The sequence below is a fragment of the Toxotes jaculatrix genome, chromosome 20 (assembly GCF_017976425.1).
Source record: "Toxotes jaculatrix isolate fToxJac2 chromosome 20, fToxJac2.pri, whole genome shotgun sequence".
NCBI lineage: Eukaryota > Metazoa > Chordata > Actinopteri > Toxotidae > Toxotes > Toxotes jaculatrix.
The window spans coordinates 20,554,595-20,572,944 of NC_054413.1; the positions used below are offsets into that span (position 1 = coordinate 20,554,595).

Below are 18,350 nucleotides of genomic sequence, written 5' to 3' on the forward strand. Positions count from 1 at the left end.
TTCTTTTATAAAAAATACAAATGTTCTTCTTCCACCGAGACATACGTAACAGCAATATTTTACAGGCCCATCTTTCAAAGACTGGCTACTATATTTTGTTATCAGCTAGCTTTACATGGTAGCAAACACGCAGGAGAGGTTGCCTTTAAGGTTTAAATACTTTTAAATAGACTTTTAAATAGTCAGAAATGCAAACACTGTAAGCAAAACATATCTACAACAAAAACACAGCTTTATTACAGGAAACCACCGCAGCGCAGACAAGATGTGGACACAGCATGCAAAAGCTATCAAGAGTCTTTGGCTGGCAGACCCAACACACACAGATAAGGCATACCTGTCTGATCAGCAGCAATGGAAAAGTGTAAAAAAACATGGAACGTGTTTTCCAGTGAGGTATCAAGTCACCAGTGTCCATGCTCAATTCAGCCAAGAATCCAGAGCCACAAATTAGAAAAGTTCAAGTAACGGCAAGTAAAGATTCCATAGTCCAACTGTGACCGAAGAAAACATGGTTAATTAGGAGGAGGTCCCTGTATCACAAACGATGGTGCTTCAGTTGTGGCTGGAAAAGCAACACGATGTCTACGAGTCATCATCAGTTTTTATGACATGAAAGAGGGTGACGTTAAATATTACCTGGTGTCCGTTATTCCAGGCGTACAGTGCTCTCTCTCTGGCGTTGTAGTCGAGCATGGAGATATGAAAGTACTGGTTGTGGAAAGGAATGTCTATGTACTCGTACATTGAAGTCTTGGTCGAGTAAGCGTAGTAAACCTTTGCTCCTGACAGATGAGAGTTAGTTATGTAGAGTGTCCCACAGATCATGAACGATTCGCCCGCATTCCTTTTGGAGTATTCGGTGTTCCAAGTCTTCAGGACCTGCAGGGTGTCAGGGTCGATCTGGGAGATGACAACATTTCCAGCATTTTGATTTGTCGCGTACACGACCCACATTCCCAGTTCATCAGCCATGACGTCGATGTCGGAGTATCCTCCCCACGTATATGGATACATGTTGTGGAAACCAGCAAACTCCAAAGCTCGCTGGGCCAGCACACTGCCCGTCTCGAAGCTGTACTTCACAATAATGTTGCTCTGGTACTTGTTGTAGTAAAGCGAGCCGTTGTAGACGATGTGATTGGTTCCCTCCCATTTGAATGGGAGGCTGTAGGTTCGAGAAACCACCCCTGCTACAAAGTCCTCCATCGTCTTGTACTCGCGCACAATCTTGCTGTTGGTGTAACTGTCCATGTACCAAACCTACACATCAGAGAGGACGAAGAGGGTGAGAGGGTGAGAGGGTGAGGACCAGCTCATACATCCTGTTTAACATGTCAGCCATCGGAGATAAGCTCCTACTGATTCATTTTTAAAATCATCAACTATGAAAGTGACTCGATTAAAAACAGCAGAAACATCACTGCTCCACATTCAAACACCTCTTCCATGATAACAGACAGTTGTTGTGATATTCTACCTACTCTGAAAACACAACACAGATATTGCAGACGATGCACAGCCCTCAGAAAGCACTCCCCTTCTTTCATAACTCACCCTGTTGTTTCTGGTTGATGCTAGAGGATCAGTCATCCATGCCCCAAACCGGGTTCCAGATGTCTTTATTGTAACAGGTCCAGTGATTTTCATTAATTTCCCACACGCTGTTAATAAAGAAATGCAACGATAAGATGTGCTGTGGTGGTTTTTGTCTCTAACTAGATTTCTCAAGCCAATTTCATGCCTGTGCCACCAGAGAGTGTGCCCTCTGTGCATACTAAGACAGCACTGGCAGCAAGCTGCTTTATTTAACTTGAAGCACAATGGTTCGACTGCTGTTTGTAGCTGAAGGCAACTCAGCTTTCTTTTGTTTAGCCCATATTATTTTCTTAAGAGCAGCTAAAGACTTAAAACTATAAAAAAAAACTCAGTGTTCATACGTCAAAATCTTTAGTTCTGAGCAGATGTTTTGTGAACAGGTTTGGTTTGAGCGCAATTAGCAAAACACAGTTAGTCTTTAATTTCATGAAAATGCAAATGTGTTTCACCAGCAGCTGTGTACATTAAGCTGTGGAAAATACTGAAACTCCAGATATATGTAGATGTGATTAGGTGGAGCATTTTACATTCAGTAGCTGTATTTTATTTATTTATTTATTTTTATTTATTTATTTTATTTTTTAAAGATTTTACTGTGTGAAGAGCCTGTCAATAAGCAAACAGTCCACAAGAGCAGAAACAAATATGCTTCTTTTCTTCACCTGTATGAGGTGAATCGAGGTGAGAAGAAACTGCCACTTTTAAAGGAAACACATTTTGGTGTGGGATGTGAGAAACAAAGAAAAGCATCACAGCAGCTGAGAGAGGGCTTCGAGACGCAGCCTGGCCGGGGCCTCGGAAAGAACAGAGCTCACTTTTTTTGTGGTCTTCTGCTTCAAACCACAAGAAAAGCTGTCAAGCTGTATAATATAATACGTTTTATTTACATTTCCCCTATGGTTATTTTCCTCTGCAGCAGAAAAACAACAGTATACCATAGAAAGAGAGAAAGACTGTTGCTATGACAACAATATGGCTGTGACAATTTATGACATCATGCAAATAGTGATCTTTGGCCATGAGTGCTGGTGCGCTTTATTTACCAGAACCCATTCTCTTACCCACTCCTCTGATAAGACTCTAGAAAACAATGCACACGTACTGAAATATGTCAGTTTACTTAGATAACAGTAAAATGAACTGTCACTAAAAACGGCATCTCGCTTCTCTTTAGTGTTCACTACTCACTTAGTTTGCCCATGCAGCTGCGAAGCCTGCTGTCCAATCGCAGGACTCGCTGATAGAGCTCATCGTAGTCATAGGCCCCAAGTTCCTCCTGGATGCCTGTCAGCACGGCCGACAGGTTCCTGATCTCCTCCTTGAACTGGGAGATGAGCGCAGCATCCATCTTGTACTGCTCCAGCACAGGGATCAACGGCTTCAGCTCGTCCATCTTGTCCTTAAGCTCCTGAGAAGCGACAGTGACGATGGAAAACAGAGGGAGGTGGGAGAATGTGGACAGGTGTGGTGGTACAGCGTTACACGATCATACAATGTTCATGTGATGTGGTCAATCATTGCTTCGTATCTGATGTTCCTGCCATGCGAGTGGTTCTTCTACACAGTTTTTTTCCAACTAGTTCCGTGTCTAACAACCTGCAGCACTCCCACACCAGCTGTCCAGTGCAGTCCACACAGAGCAGCTGCAGCAGCACAGCAGCCTCTGAAACAACCAGAGATGTAAGCACTGTCTGAATCAGAGAGCTTCTGAATATGTTGTACTGTATATATATTCTTTATTTTCTTCTGTTCATAAAAGGTCCACAAACTGATAAATTTTTAGAATATGCCCACATCAGAAACGCTGCCCCCACAGAGATGGAACAATCCTGTCCCGGTGGTGACAGGATTCATTACACTATTACTGGCTGTGTTGGGTAATTATCAGCCAAATGCACTGATTTAAACCTCAAACAAATGAGGCTTTCCAGAGTCTCATCATGGTTTTAAGCAACTATCACTAACACAGTGTTTATCGAATTTAATGTCTGAGTTATTCTTTAACTTGCTTGAAAATCTAACTTGCAGGGTATCGTAATGGAACATTGGCCCATGGTGCGTGCCAATTACCATTAGAATTTACTGGGTTTGAATCTGATCCAGGCCATTAATGTGTCTATTTTCTGTGCTTCCCTTTTTTAAAAATATAGTTAAAAAAAAAATTCAAAGCTGATTTACGCTTGAAAGCATGTTTATGGTATAAATGGCAGTTGTGTAATCAATACTGAATAAAACCAAATCAGGTAAATGACTAAAAACTAAATAGAAAAGATCCACTGAAGATCTGATTAAACCAGGCATGGCTGTACAATACCTGGAAGTTCCTGGCCATGATGGATTTCCTGTCATCTTCAATCTGTCTGAACTTGGTCCTCAGGCCCTTCATCTGGTTCTCCATCTTCATGACATATTGGAAATCTCTCTGAGTTCGCAGGTTCAGCACCTCGATGGACTGAGACATGTTCTGCACCTAGAATAAAACAAGCCATGATAAATGAGTTATCATGCACAAACAGAACGTTTACTTATGCGGTATAGTTAACTCTGCTGGTAAATCGACGACGCCTTCCCTTCTCTCCTTCCTTTCACTTCAAATAATTGAAAGGCACTTTGATGGGTTTTCCCTGGTGAACCTGTGTGTGAGCCTGAATGTGTAACAGGCTACTGCTGAGAACAAAGGACGTGGCAAAGCCTGACAGCAGTGTACCTATGTTAAATGCACGAGTGTGTGTGTGTGTGTGTGTTACTTGTGCATACCTTCTCCAGTAGCTGGCGGAGTTGTCTGCTCTTGGCATCTCTGGAGCACAGACTCTGTTCTGGTGCCACCACTGTGCAGATACAGCGCCCATCAGCATCCTGGGCCGAGCTGTACACCTGCCAGCCCTCCTTTGGGGCGATAGTCTGCAAGTACAATCACATATGCACTAAGGTTCGACTGATGTATTCGATCATGTATTGCACAGTCACTGATTTCAAATTTAACAATAACTGGTTTGTAAATTGCACGTCTGATAGGTCTGCTGTGTAAAGGCCACACCTACAGGTGTACCCCAGGGTTCAGTACTGGGCCCATGTTGTTTTTGTGTTGATATTAGTAACATTTCAGCATTGAAACATCCAGTTAATTCATCTGCGATGCATATTCTGATGTGGCTGTTAGAACCATTCTAAATGCCTTTGTTTTTGATGTTGGAAGCTTTTAAGCTGAACACTGATAAACACACAAATCAGTCTCATCCCAAGACAAGTACAGAAGGATTTCTGGCAAATTCTCCTTCTAAGCATGTGTGAATGCATTTGACGGAAAAGTTGAAAAGGAACTTAAAGAGAAATAAGATTTTTTCAGAAAGTGGTTAGAGGAGTCGAGCCTTCTCTCAGCTCTGGATTATGGACATAATTTATGTCTGTGGCTGCCTCCACTCCAAAGTGCCTGGAGGCAGTCTGCCCCTCTGCTTGCAGATTTATAACAGGTTGCTCTTGTACATCTGTGTGCTCTTGTATAGAATTGTAGAAGTGAGCTTGGCAGCGTGAGGAAAAGTTTGCTAGTCTTCTGACTGTGTTATTGAGGATCAACAATTGTATGTCTCTGCAAATTGCCCCTTTGTAACTAGGGGCCTGAGGTTATTTCTGATTGGATCTCAGGAGTGGCTCATGCACAAACACTTCATGGATCCAGACATGTTAGAACTGGGGTGTTATCTTAAAGCAATGCTCAGTGTGTGGCCAGGAAGGAAGAAGTGTTCTACGTGCTGTAGAACTTTGAAAACTGAAGACATGAACTTTGAGTAACTTCAAGTACATTCAAGAACTTTTTCTCAATTATTCATAGGACCTGTGGCCATGCGCCTTCTACAGAGAGGGAGAGATTCAGCTGACACTTTAATCAAGCAAAAACAGAAAAATGAGCCTGAAGAAGCCTTTGTTTTCATATAAATATTTATGTACTTTGCCACCAAGGACTCTGCTGGTAAACCTTGTCATCCACTATAATCCGAGTGGCATTTCAGAAGAAAGGCAGGTAAATTTGGAGGAGGGGAGTTTCTGAAGAGACAGATGAGTTGAAGAGGTGGTTGTGTGGGTAAACAGTGGCTGAAAAAACTAAGAAAAGAGGACAATGCTGACAAAGAACAAAAAGGAGGACTTGACTGTCAATTAGAGGGAAGGAGATAGAGGTAAAAGAGCAGGCATGCAGGCAGATAGATCCCCACAGAGAAGTACAAAGACAACAAGCATCAGATGATGAGATGAGGTGAGGGATAAACAGGGAGGGCACCAACGTGGTCTGAAGAGAAAATGAAGATGAAGGTGAAGAGAAACAGAAAGACGGGTAAAAAAAACAGGGTTAGGTTCACACATGGAAACGTTAGTAAAGTCCATCTATCCATCATTAAAAATCACTTACTAATGCATCAAAGCACAGACATGAAAGAGTGTAACCGGTTCTATACAAGCACTGGCTTTAGCTATGGCTGCTTCATACCTGTACACGGAGAACAACATGTTTTACCTAGTGCAGTTTAACAACATTGTATTTTATTCGTGAAACTGTGTTTGTTGATGAGGTGAAGACTAATTTTTCAATATTTTCTGTCTCTCACTATGTTAGACAGAAGAAGATCAAGCTCCAAGGCTACAATGGTTTCGCAGAGCTGGGCGCCAAAGTCTAGTCATTAATCATCCCCACAAAACAGCATCTAGCAGCTCAAAGCTTTCCCCAGGCACCCAGCAGAGTTCTGCTCTCTGCACAGGCATCACACACACACGCATGAGTGGTTACATACCACACACACAAACACATAACCAGTTGCCAAGACACATTCATGTTTCATGTGCTTATTCTTGATCTTCCAGTCTGTCTTCGTGTGGGTTTCAAGCCATGTCAAAGTTTATTATACCCGATATCACAGAATATGTCTCAGAGGACATAAAACAGAGCAACAATGCACAACGTTAGCAAAACACAAAAATGTCAATAAATAATGTAAATGACTATGCACACCAAAGTCTGGTACATTCATCTGTACATTCACCTGGAGACAGACGAGAAAACACGCTTACAAAAATACAGCCCATGCACACAAAACAGTCAGTGTGAAGAAACATGTTCTACTGTTTGATTTCTAATGTGCACCAGCTTCACCAGCTGAGGACAGGCATCAGAGATGGAGATTTAAAGCAGAGTGTCGTCTGCATATGAGTGGAAACTACGTTTGTAACTACTGATTAATGTACCGAGGGGCAGTATGCAAACAGAGAAGAGAACAGGGCCAAACACAGATCTCTGTGGCACTCCATAACTGACCCTGGCTTGGTCTGATCAACAGCTGTGTCGAACATAGTGAGTTAAATATGGTCCAAACCGAGAGGGAGAAATGTCAGCCAGACCAACATAATGTGGTGATCAGCTGTGTCGAATGCTGCACTGAGGTCTAGGAACACTCGTACTGAAGCCGACCCAGAGTCTGAAGCAAGTAATAAATCATTTACCGCCTCTGTCAGAGCCGTTTCTGCGCTGAGGAATCTTCTCAAGCCAGACTGATGAGGTTCAAGCAGATTACTGGATGAAAGCTGTTCTTTGACTCCTGGCTTTTTGAAGGCTGATGTACACAAAACTCCTGAATATTTTTTGGAGTGAAGTTACCAACAAACAATAGTTTGTGCCAGTATTTGATATGTTTACAGTTAAAATCAGAAAAGAGCAGCAGAATCTATCATACCTCCACATCTCATCAGGGAGGGACCCCGTGGTGCCCAGTCAGCAGCTGCACCATGAAACCAAGACTTGTAAAATATGGTTTAGGGCAGTTTAAGAAGTTTGTTTGTAATAACAAACAAACAAAAAACATGATTTTTATCATGTCAATCAAGAGTTTTCCATTTACACCGAACTAATCTGTGTAATTTCCTCTTTAACATACACAGAAAAAGGAATTTCACACTTCTGTATCAAGCTCAGATTAGATGCTGTGTCTTATGTTGACACTGAAACTGGTTTCTACATATTTATGTATCCTCCTCATTCTGTTCCTACAGAACTACAACACGTCTCTGTTGATTATATTTCTTTCTACATTCTTTAAACATTAAGGATCTTTATAACGAGGACAATCTCAGTTCATGTGGTGCTTTAACTTAAAACTAATCCGTCTCTGTTAGTGTCTGTTTCTTCATTTGTAAAGTTTTGACTCGTGACGCCTCTTTTGAACGTGAATATCCTTCTTTAAGAAGATGAAACAAAACTAAAACACAATAACAGAAACACCTTACAACATGACACGGAACAATTCAACAATATCACAAGGTATGGCCTGACAAACATATCATACTGCCTCTGTATCTCCATGGCAGATTAACAAAGCGTAACCCTTTAATCTTCAGACAGGTCAGAGCTTCTCATTATTGCTCGTGTTATAGTTTCGACCGACATCGAACACTGTCCAGCTTTTTAAAAACAAGCCTCCACTGCAGAATCATCTCATATAACTCACTGACTTAAAGAGCAGACAGTCCATTAACCACCAGCAATGACTGATCATGACAAGGTCAGACTGACTTCTAGTCCCTATTAATGTTGGACTTCAAGAGATAACCTAAGTGTGAATTCGCCCTCAGACTTTTCATGCTCAGTGAAACCAAGAGTGACATTTACAGTACTGTGGACTAAAGCTGCATCTGTCATCAGGCCAAACGAATGGAGGCATTACTAACATGATCCGACATGAAATGCTCAGTTTTATGTTCTATTATGAGCCACAGGTTTGTTGATTGGTGCTTAGTGTGATGCATCATGTTTAAGAGCAGGACTAGTTTATGGTTAGAACAGGCTGCTGTGTTTTTAAGGTGCTTTTAAAAACATTAGAAATAAAGTTTTTAGCTGAGTTGATCAGCTGAGTCACCACTGGCTGTGTGGGTGCGGAGGCCTGATGGCAGCAGTTCGAACAGGCCACGGCACGGATGTGTAGGGTCCTTGCAGATGCTGATCGCTCTCCTGGGGCACATATTTGACAAAATAAGTTTTCCGTCCTGTTTGTTGGACACTGACTGACATTGTCAGTAAGAAGGTCTAAATATTTGTTGAAGATGTCAGACTAACGCAGCAGTGGTGCTCGTAGTACAGTTTCAGTCTTAGTAATAAACATTTTAAGTGATAAAACCTGTTTTCTTGTTTGCTCACAGTCGACATGCTGTACAAAGGCAGACGCGTCTTTTCTAATCATGAATCACTCAGTAGAAACATACAAGGTCAACAGTGCACCTACAAAGTGTAAACAATAATGAATTCCTCCCTGTGGAAGATATGAATCATGCTCATCACAGCAGACAGGGATCCAGACAATTACTCACCTAATTGAATCTTTTTTTTCTGTTTGTTATTCTGCCATAAACATGGATTTTTCTTTGGCTGTATTATTAACTTTTATGAACTTTTAGGGGTTGATGAGGGAGTGAAAGTGAGCAGATAGGTTCATATTGGTATAATACAGAGAAGACTGAGTTAGTAAATGATCACAGGGAGAATCAGCCGCTGTCATCAGATCTGAATCACTTCTTTTACCATCTGCAGTTTACGATTACACCTCTGAAAACACGGTTGAATTGGGAGCTCGTGTTCTCACTGCTTTATTTTCTCATGCTCATCATTCAGTTCCAGTTAAAGAACTTTGTTTGGGCCTCTCATCTTTCTGTTTTGCATTGAAAAGATCAATATTGTTACCAATTTTAGATTAATTAGTGGCTTTGATTCTGACGTTATGCATGACTTACTTCATATACTTTAGAATATTTTCTACACCGCTGATTTTAATAAGCTTGAATAACATTTCTGTGAAATGCGACTGGATAGAAGATATTTTGCTGCTCTTTGCTCTCCTGCATGCAAAACTAGTTGGACTGTCAGAGGAGTGATTCTGTTTAGTGCTAAGGGGATCTGTTTCAGGCACTGCCAAGATTCACAGAAAGTTCATGTACTGTAGCTGACTGCACTGTAAACTAATCTCCACCCTGCTGCGCATAGCCTCGGCCTTTTGATCTAATTTCTCTCGCCAGTCTCATAATGGCTGATTCCATTTGCTACGCTGCACCAGTATGAGTGTGGCAATGTGAGCGACTCCCCAGAGAGACACCACAGGTGAGAAGCTGGTGCTAAAAAATGAAAAGATTGTCAGTGGCAGTGGCAGAAATCAATCTGTTAGAAATACAGGCCGGATAAACTGTATGAGAAGTAACCAGCTCCCTGACCAGCAGCAGCTGGAGCTGCAGCGAGGCCACAAACTGCTGGATGTCTTTGTCCATCACACTGCAGAACATCAGAGCTGGTGATTTTTCACTACGCTGATGTCTCGTTTAGAATCTGCTCTGTTCACTGTTTTTTCTCTTTGCTGTTCTTAAACCTGGATCTGCAGCTTGAACCTGGAACTTTGTGACATTAAATGAAAGAAAGAAACCCTGTTAATAAATTTAGAGACGAATCCAAGTGCCAGTGATGAGTTAAATCTCATATCACAGCAATGCTGCCGTCCTGCCTGCCACAGACAAAGACCTAAACAGATGCTATCTATCCAGTCATCTATCAACCTGTCCAAACAAAAAGCCACCCGGGTATTGGAGCCAAGTGAAGTGGAATGCGCATGTCAGTACTGTAACTGATGATCATAGTGCTTAAATGAGTTAACATTTTAGCTCTAATGGCGGGGGAAGATGAACTCGCATGTGCAGCCAGCTCTGTAACCGGACCGATGCAGACATCTGAGACGGCAGTGACAAATGGTAACACCCCTAAACACAGCAGCAACAGCAATCCTGGCAGCAATAATCCTGAGACCAAAGAGGTCCCAGACAAAGACACTGTCAAAGAGATGCTGCATACTCTGCAAGGCTAGAGGGAGGGGGAAAAACGACACAGCAAAAGAGAAAGCCATCTTTTCTCTGAGATGTGACTGTGATGAAAGGCGCGCAGGGAGATTAATTTCCTAGAGGCGTGCCACCATCTTGCCTTTTCTGACCCCAGCGAAGAGAAGATTGAATAGATAATTCTGCAGGAGCTCGGCACATTCTGCCCCAGACAGTCTGTGAATGAGCTCCAGCATTATCTTGTTCACACCCTCATGCTTCTTCTCTAGGGTGTGCTTCAACGAGTCTTCTGACTGAACAGGACGACATGTCAGTCACAAGCACCATGGAGGACGATAATGAAACAGTCATCAAACATTATCTGTGGAGTAAAGCCCGTGGACAGCTCCGGGCCACACTGAGTGGCACATGCATACACAAGCAGAATACTAAGCAGCTGTCACAGCGCTGCTACGTAAAGTTATTCCTCAGTATTCTCAGATGAAGCAGGTCTGAGGATGTCCAACGCTTCAAACACCGTCCTTTTTACCTCCGTCCCCGTCATCGAGTGTCCACACTCCATACCAGAACGCTACACTGGAGTAAAGACGGTAAATCAGTGTCGCCAAAATTAAAACCCACGATGGCCAGACTGCTGTATTCCATTCCATTTTAAGTACCCTCATCTTAAGCATTACTCTTTTGGGATATGTTTTACATGAGGAGGCCCTGTAATTGGAATTTTTACTCATTATTTTTGTAATTGTAGTGGAGCAGTCTGCCGGGATGAGCACGCTTCTTTAATTGAAGCCCAAATCAAATCTGTGTCGTGCACATGCACATGTCCTGGCAGCTTCTCAGAGTGAGTGTTTGTAAAGTAAGAGCACGCTCATTAGCACTGCATAAGAAACTCAACACTTTTCAGATGTTGGAAAAGGACACTACGGCCACATTCATGTCAGAATGTTGCAGCAAAGGCAGCTCACCTGATTATTTCTCGCTCCTTAGCAACCTTTGAATGTTCTCTTTCTAATTATGCTCAGCAGTGTTGCTGGGATGTTAAAGCTGCAGCAAAGAGCATCCACTTCAGCCTCCATCCTGAAGCAGACGCAAGAGTGTGTGTCTAAAATGAGATTATGCAGAACTTATGGATGTGCACTGATTCAGCTTCACCAGTGCAACAGGATGTAATTACAGTTATAAGATCTACTTGGATAAACTTACACCATCAGAAGGCTGCTTTAAGCTCTTGGATGCCATCACATTAGTATGGTGGCTGCATTACTGGAGGTTCTTTGAAATCATATTGCAGTTTATTTGCTGTAACTACTTTGCTTCTGCTTCCTTCCTTTTTACTTCAGTTAATGACTTGCCTCTGAGCAGCTTCCAGAGAACGTACCTAAACTTGTTCCTCCACATTAAAAAAAAAAGCAGGATAAATGTGCATGTGCTGTAAATATGTAGTAGTTAGCTCGTTCACTAGTTTCTGAACTTTTCAGGTGCCAGTTACTGCCAGTTTTCCCCAGTGGTGACTCTTGGTACTACAGAAAGAGGTGATGACATGCAGCAAAGGGCCCAGGCCGGGTTCGGACCCAGGCCCCTGCAGTAAGGACTCAGCCTTCCTGCTGAAAGCTGTGATGATCAGTGTGAGCACAGACAGGACACAAAGGGAAAGTCTGATTCGTCTCGTCTCGTTCGTGTTGACAGGACATCAGCCTGACGTCTGCAGACAGCTGTTAGCTGCTGTCGCTCCCCAGCAGTGACGGACTGAATAAAGGAGGATCCACACATTGTTCACTCGACTTCCACGACCTCACATCTCACAGCCACAGATAAAATCTCTTCAGCAAACACAAACTGAGCTCAGATCAGTCTGCAGAGGTTCACACAGACTCTGCTCTGTTCGCCTCACAGTTTACGGGACAGTGCGATAATCTACAGTGCTTTTTAACTTACAATAACCTTTTTATAACATTATAATAACTCTGCGCTGCTCACACAGAACATTTAGCAGAGATGGACATGTTCAAATGCAAAGATGGATCTCAGATTTTCAGACTCATTCAAATAAAAATCGTGATTAATGAGAAAGTGGATGTTTTTCTGCAGCTCTGACCGACACTGTGCAGACTGACAGCTTTTATGTGTTATTTCCTTTCTGACAAGGTCAAAGCTTCCACTGTGTAATTTCACTTAATTCCACAAACACAACTTCACAAAGATTGAAGCAGACAGACGCTAAACTTATAGTTACATTTACTAAGCTTCTTCATGGCAACAGGCTGCCTAATTTCTTTATGACCGGCCTGTCAGATTTTACAGTAATCTCATTAATAACATTAATAATAAAAAGTGATTGTTTGAAATGAACAGTTTGAAGTACTTAAGCTAAACAGCCGTACAAGGTTACAGTCTGATCATATGTTTTCTCTTCTTATGACACAGGACTAACGAGCTGCACCCTGGAACAGAACAATCCTGCTTCTTCATTTACACGTTTTCTGCAGGAATCTTCAGCCTCATCGTATGCAGCCATCAAGACGCAGCCATTAAAGACCCATTTTAAAAGATTTCCTCCAGTGAGTCTGTGTTTTTCCATCGCTAACATCAGGTTAATTATCCTGGTAAATCTACCAGGACAACCTCAACTGGGAAAACTGACACGTTCCAGCAATGAATAAGAAATAGTCTAAAATCACCTTTTTGAAAATGAATAGGTGGTAAATCTGCCACTGTTTTCAGTATAACTGCACATGTGCTGAGTGAGCATGGAAGGCTTAGCAACAGCAACTACGGAGGATGGGATTTAGTGAACAGTCAGTTCTACATAAAAACTACCAGCAGTTAAAAAAGATGTTTGTGTTTTGTTCTATAATTTTCCTGAAACTCAATTTAAGTTTTAGGTAACTCATATTGAACTCAAATTAAACTCTGCTGCAGCTTCAGCAGCAGTTTCTGATGGAGGATTCTTTCTGTTTAAAGCTACTTAATAAGTCATATTACATTTTATCTTCACTAGTAAGAAATTAACAAGCATAGCCTGTAATCATCGCTCTGGTTGATTGAGAACAGTATAAATTTATTGAGACCACAAATGTCTTCCATTCTTCTCAAGTCCAGCCTTTTCAGCTCTCGTCCGGTGATATGTGTCTGCTGTGGAGACCGCTCGGGCTGTAATTATAGTAATCATAAGGGGAACAGAGAGAGAGGGCCGTAACTGTGCCCCTGGTAGTTTCAACATCATGTCTCAACTCCTGTAATTATGCTCATACTATTATTAACCGAGCTGCATTCACCCAGAGGAGGGAAAAAGATCTCAAAACAAGGGAAAGTCATTTTAAAGAGTCATAATAATCAGATATAAAAATACAGCGATTTCAAGCATTTCATAATTATACATATTAAAAATACCTGCACTGATTCGTCTCTTTGGACAGAACAGCTCGAACCAGGAGCCAGAAAAGGGCAAAACAGCACAATGTAAAAGCAGGAAAATGTTCAGAGGTAACCGGTGGTTATCTGTCACTGTCAAGCATCTCATTACTAATGAACAGGATGAATTCCCTTCCTGACACACATAAGCTCAACTGTGTCATTCACCAAATGTGCCTGCCACACACCCCCGGACCACGAGCTCAAAGAAAGTGACAGAAAACTCATCACAACCTCCCACAGACTCACACGGTCTCACACGGTCTCACATCTCTGGAAGTCCGAGCAGAAGGTGGCACACGTTTACTACAAATGATCACATCCATCATGCTTTCCTCATTTCCAGTCCATCACCTCTGACAGCCCCTCCCTGCTTCCAACATGAAAGACGCAGCAGCGCAGCTAACGCCTCTGCTGGCAGCCTTATGGCTCCATGTTTGCTTTGTTTGTGTTGATTCACAGTTAGAGGACATCACCTTTGATTTGGCCTCTGGTGGGATCAGTGATGTGAAATATGAAACCTGCTGCATTGGGTTTTTTTTCTTTGCTAAATGCTTGTGTGCATGTGTAGGTGTGAGCATCTCCCATCTTTTAATATGGCATCTGTGCAATGGCATCAGCGATGAACAATAACTTCAAAGAATGCTTTTTGGTGTTTCACAGGATTAATGATCAACAGGACGTCATATAGATGAGAGGAAGTAACATCTCCTCTGCAGGATTTCACCAACCTTTGCAGCTGTGATCGCTTTTCACATCGTGTTTTTCATGTGCGATCAAAGTCTGATTATATGACCTGAAACATTCCAACACAGGCTGAGGCTGTGAAACAGCCATTTACTGTACAAGTGGATTGGACTTTGTGTGTGAGTGGGTGTGTGTATGTGTGCCCGCCACCTACTCACAGTGGCTAACCCAGCGAGCACGTGCCCACACAAAGCTCCATCCCACTGCTGCTCGAACCAAATCCCCAAGAGACACTGACCATAAACATCCACATTATTCACACCCTGGCTTTGCTCAGCGCAGCCGCACACATCACACGCTGTTCAGCCACAAAAACTCAGACATGTTAGGAAGAATCAAGGTTTATGGTGGACTCTAAGAAAAGGTACGAGAGTTTGCAGCTGTTTGCTGTTACTGGCCTGATTGCTTCATATCGCAGGCAGCATCGTTTCAGTGTGTAATCAAATATATAACATGGAACTATGGGACACAAAGACCGAGCCAACCAGACTGGCTGTTTTAGACCTACTGTGTCTGTGCTGTTACCTCGAACAAGCAGCTCATCACAATGGAGATACTGTAGAAGAGGATTAACACTGACATGAAAGTAATAATTTATTTAATAAAAAAAATAAAAGCCTGTTAAATACTGACACAACCAGATCATAAGAGAGTTGTCATGAAGGAAAACGCTGAAAAAACAAAAGGTAACTTATAAAATCAGTGTGATTCAACCTAAAATCTCAAAATGACATTGTTATCTATTAGCTGTGACAACAAAGACGTGTCCATTGAATTTTGAGTGGGGAACCGTTCTGACGTCAGACTCCTAAAGTCTATTAAGTCTCTGTTCCTCCTCCGATCGATATGTCGTCCAGGTGCAGAATATAATGTGTAATCATAAAACACAAATTCCAGTCATCGTTTTGATCATGATGAGGATAACACAGTGCCGTTAGCAGCCACTGTGTAATAACCTGTCTGGCACAGACCATAAGGGAAAATTACACTATGCAAATATTTCATTTTCTCACAAAGGCTCCTCAGGGATCCGTTGTGTACACCGCAGAGCTAATATCTGCCAAACCGGATCACACTACACCACCACAGAGGGAAATCCATACCATCAGACTCAGCTTTAGCCTCTTCATTCAGGACAGGTCCAAAAAACAAAAGGCAGCACTAACACATGAACTTAAATGCCAAGAAGCAACGGCTGCCCCCCTCCCCCTCGCCCCACTCACACACTCACACAAATCTAAAAGTCTTGTGTACACAGTCTGACAACCTGTGAGTGACAGCTTGATAATTCCCAGCTTAGTGTAATTCCATTAAAGGTTGCCCTTTCCAGATCATTTTTAAAGCCTGAAGCAAAAAGGCCTTTGGGGCCATGTTGGCAATTTGCATGCAGCTCTCACTCAAGCAATATCTCATATATCCCTCAATGGCAGCGTTATATATCCATTGATTTAATCACGAACAGATGAAAGATAACTGAACTGACTGATGGTCATCAGAGGTAACCAGAGCCCACTCTGCAGGAACATGTTGCTAAACATTAAACAAACGACACAGTCAGTACCCACAGCTCTCCACGAACGCCATGATGAAAACACATAGACTGCGGATGCATCGTGCTGCCATGATTATTTTCACCGTTGGTTCAACTAGGTGTGAGACTGCTCGTGTGTAAACCCACCAGTCAGGAAACAGAACAAGCAGCAGGAGCTGTGAATAAGAGACGTTTGGTGTTTCTGCCTCATAAATGATGTAAAGGATGAACTGCTCAACAAAACTGTCATCAGTTCATCTTCTGGACTGATTCATCATCTGACTGTTTCCTGATCAAAGATCTGGGTTAGGAAGCTGCCTGTGAAAGGATGAATATCATGTTCTCCTCCTCCGTGTGCTGCTGCACAGCAGAGACACTGAGCGGTGAAGTTTCAGCACCAGAGGGTGGACAGCTCCACGGCCTCACCACCGGAGGAGCCATCGATTTATCCATCGATTATCAGAGACAGTGAGCGAGTGATCAGCTTCAGCCTCACTTTTTTCCACCTTAGTACAAAACTACAGCTCACTGCACACGCAATTCAGCTTTCCTCAAATCTGCCTCAAGTTCAAACACAAAACACAGTTTAAAATTCAGACAGAGGCTGGTGAAGGACGAGGAGGTTATGTCTCTGAGACACGAACAGGATCCTGCTCCGTCACTAATGAAAGCATCTTTAGGTCTGAAGCATCATCACCTATCAGAGAGGGAACAATCAGTCGCCTGTGCTGAGATGCTTGAGTAGCCTCAGGTTCTAAAACCAGTTTAGCTTACAAACACAATGAGATCCACAAGTGGGTCAGATGGATGAATCACGAAAGGTGATGAGTCCAAAGAAATTATTGTTTGAGCATAAACAGGAATTTGTTGCATAAAATGGACACGGTGCTTTTCAGGGAAACACATTCAGGTGCTGCTTCGATGTTGATGATACGGGAGGGAAAAGGTGACACGCAGAACTGCGTTAAAAATGTGGAGGTTTAATGGTTTGTTGCTTGTGGGGGGAAAAAAACGTGTTTCCGATGAAAACAGCACAGAAATGTGTATGAATGAAGAATCTACGAACCAACACTGCATTCTCAAAAAGTCAGAAACCTCAGAAATGACTCACTCTGCCTGTTTCAGTCCAGATTTGAGGAAGAGGACTGCGGGCGGACTAATTACTACAGAAAGTATAAATTAATAGTTTTAATTGAGTGCAGCTGGGTGCGTTAAACCAAGCCCGAAGTGATGGTGCGTCCTGTGGGTTTGTAAAGCCCCGTAAATCTCGTCTAAGTTAAATCACTGAAGGTAAATGAGGCAACATTAAAATGTGGGACTTCTGAGTGAAGTTTGGCGTAAAAGCCTCCTTACATGAAACGGTGGCACGGATCGGGGAGAGAGGGTTACTGTGAAACTACAGGCTGTGCGTCCTCAAACCCGAGTACAGCAGCTGGTAACTGTCACGCTTCAGCCTTTAGGCTCGCTCTGGAACGAACAAGGGGCAGAAACGAGCAGGGAAATAAAACGAGAAACTCACCATGGAGGGGTATAATCCGAAGATGGTGAGGGAAAGGACGGGGTACAGGACGCTCAACAGGACCCGCATGCTGACGGACTCCGGCCAGCCACTTTTCTCCAGGGTGCAGTCCTTTAACATACAGCTCCGGTTCTGTTGTTCACCTCAGCGCGTTTCTATCGCTGTCGAACCGCAGACAGAGCGCTCCGGCGGCGGCACAGCGACCACACGTTCACCGGCATCACACCCACCGCTCCCCGGTGCTCCGACTGAGGGCAGTGCCGAGGAAAAAGTTTGGAGCGAAGAGGAAATATTCAGATATCTCAGATCCAGCAGACTGCAGGGGAGGCGCACCGAGGACGTGACATCACCTCATGGGTTTGGGGTGGGGGGGGGTCTATCTATCTATCTATCTATCTGTCTGTCTGTCTGTCTGTCTGTCTGTCTGTCTGTCTGTCTATCTGATGCAGCTCTATGTATCAGGTCATTAGGATTTTTGGTGACCTTCAGATGTCCATTCAAGAAGTCTTGTAGATTTAAGTGTCCACGTGTGTGTGTGTGTGTGTGTGTGTGTGTGTGTGTGTGTGTGTGTGTGTGTGTGTGTGTGTGTGTGTGTGTGTGTGTGTGTGTGTGTATTGGTTTCTGTTCATGTAGATATTGATGCTACTGATTTAAAAACCATAACATTGCATCATAGCATTGTGAGAAACTAAT

General features: G+C 42.9%; 1 protein-coding gene across 1 annotated transcript; it reads right to left on the bottom strand.

Moving 5' to 3' along the window:
• Nucleotides 1-585: 585 nt before the first annotated feature.
• Nucleotides 586-17,777, bottom strand: olfm3a (olfactomedin 3a). Its single transcript, XM_041065913.1, has 6 exons — nucleotides 17,658-17,777; nucleotides 4,357-4,500; nucleotides 3,914-4,069; nucleotides 2,788-3,007; nucleotides 1,558-1,664; nucleotides 586-1,263 (listed from the first exon to the last, which is right to left on the bottom strand). The coding sequence occupies exons 1-6, from the start codon at nucleotides 17,775-17,777 to the stop codon at nucleotides 586-588; spliced, it is 1,425 nt and encodes a 474-aa protein (XP_040921847.1).
• Between the last annotated feature and the right edge of the window lie 573 nt (nucleotides 17,778-18,350).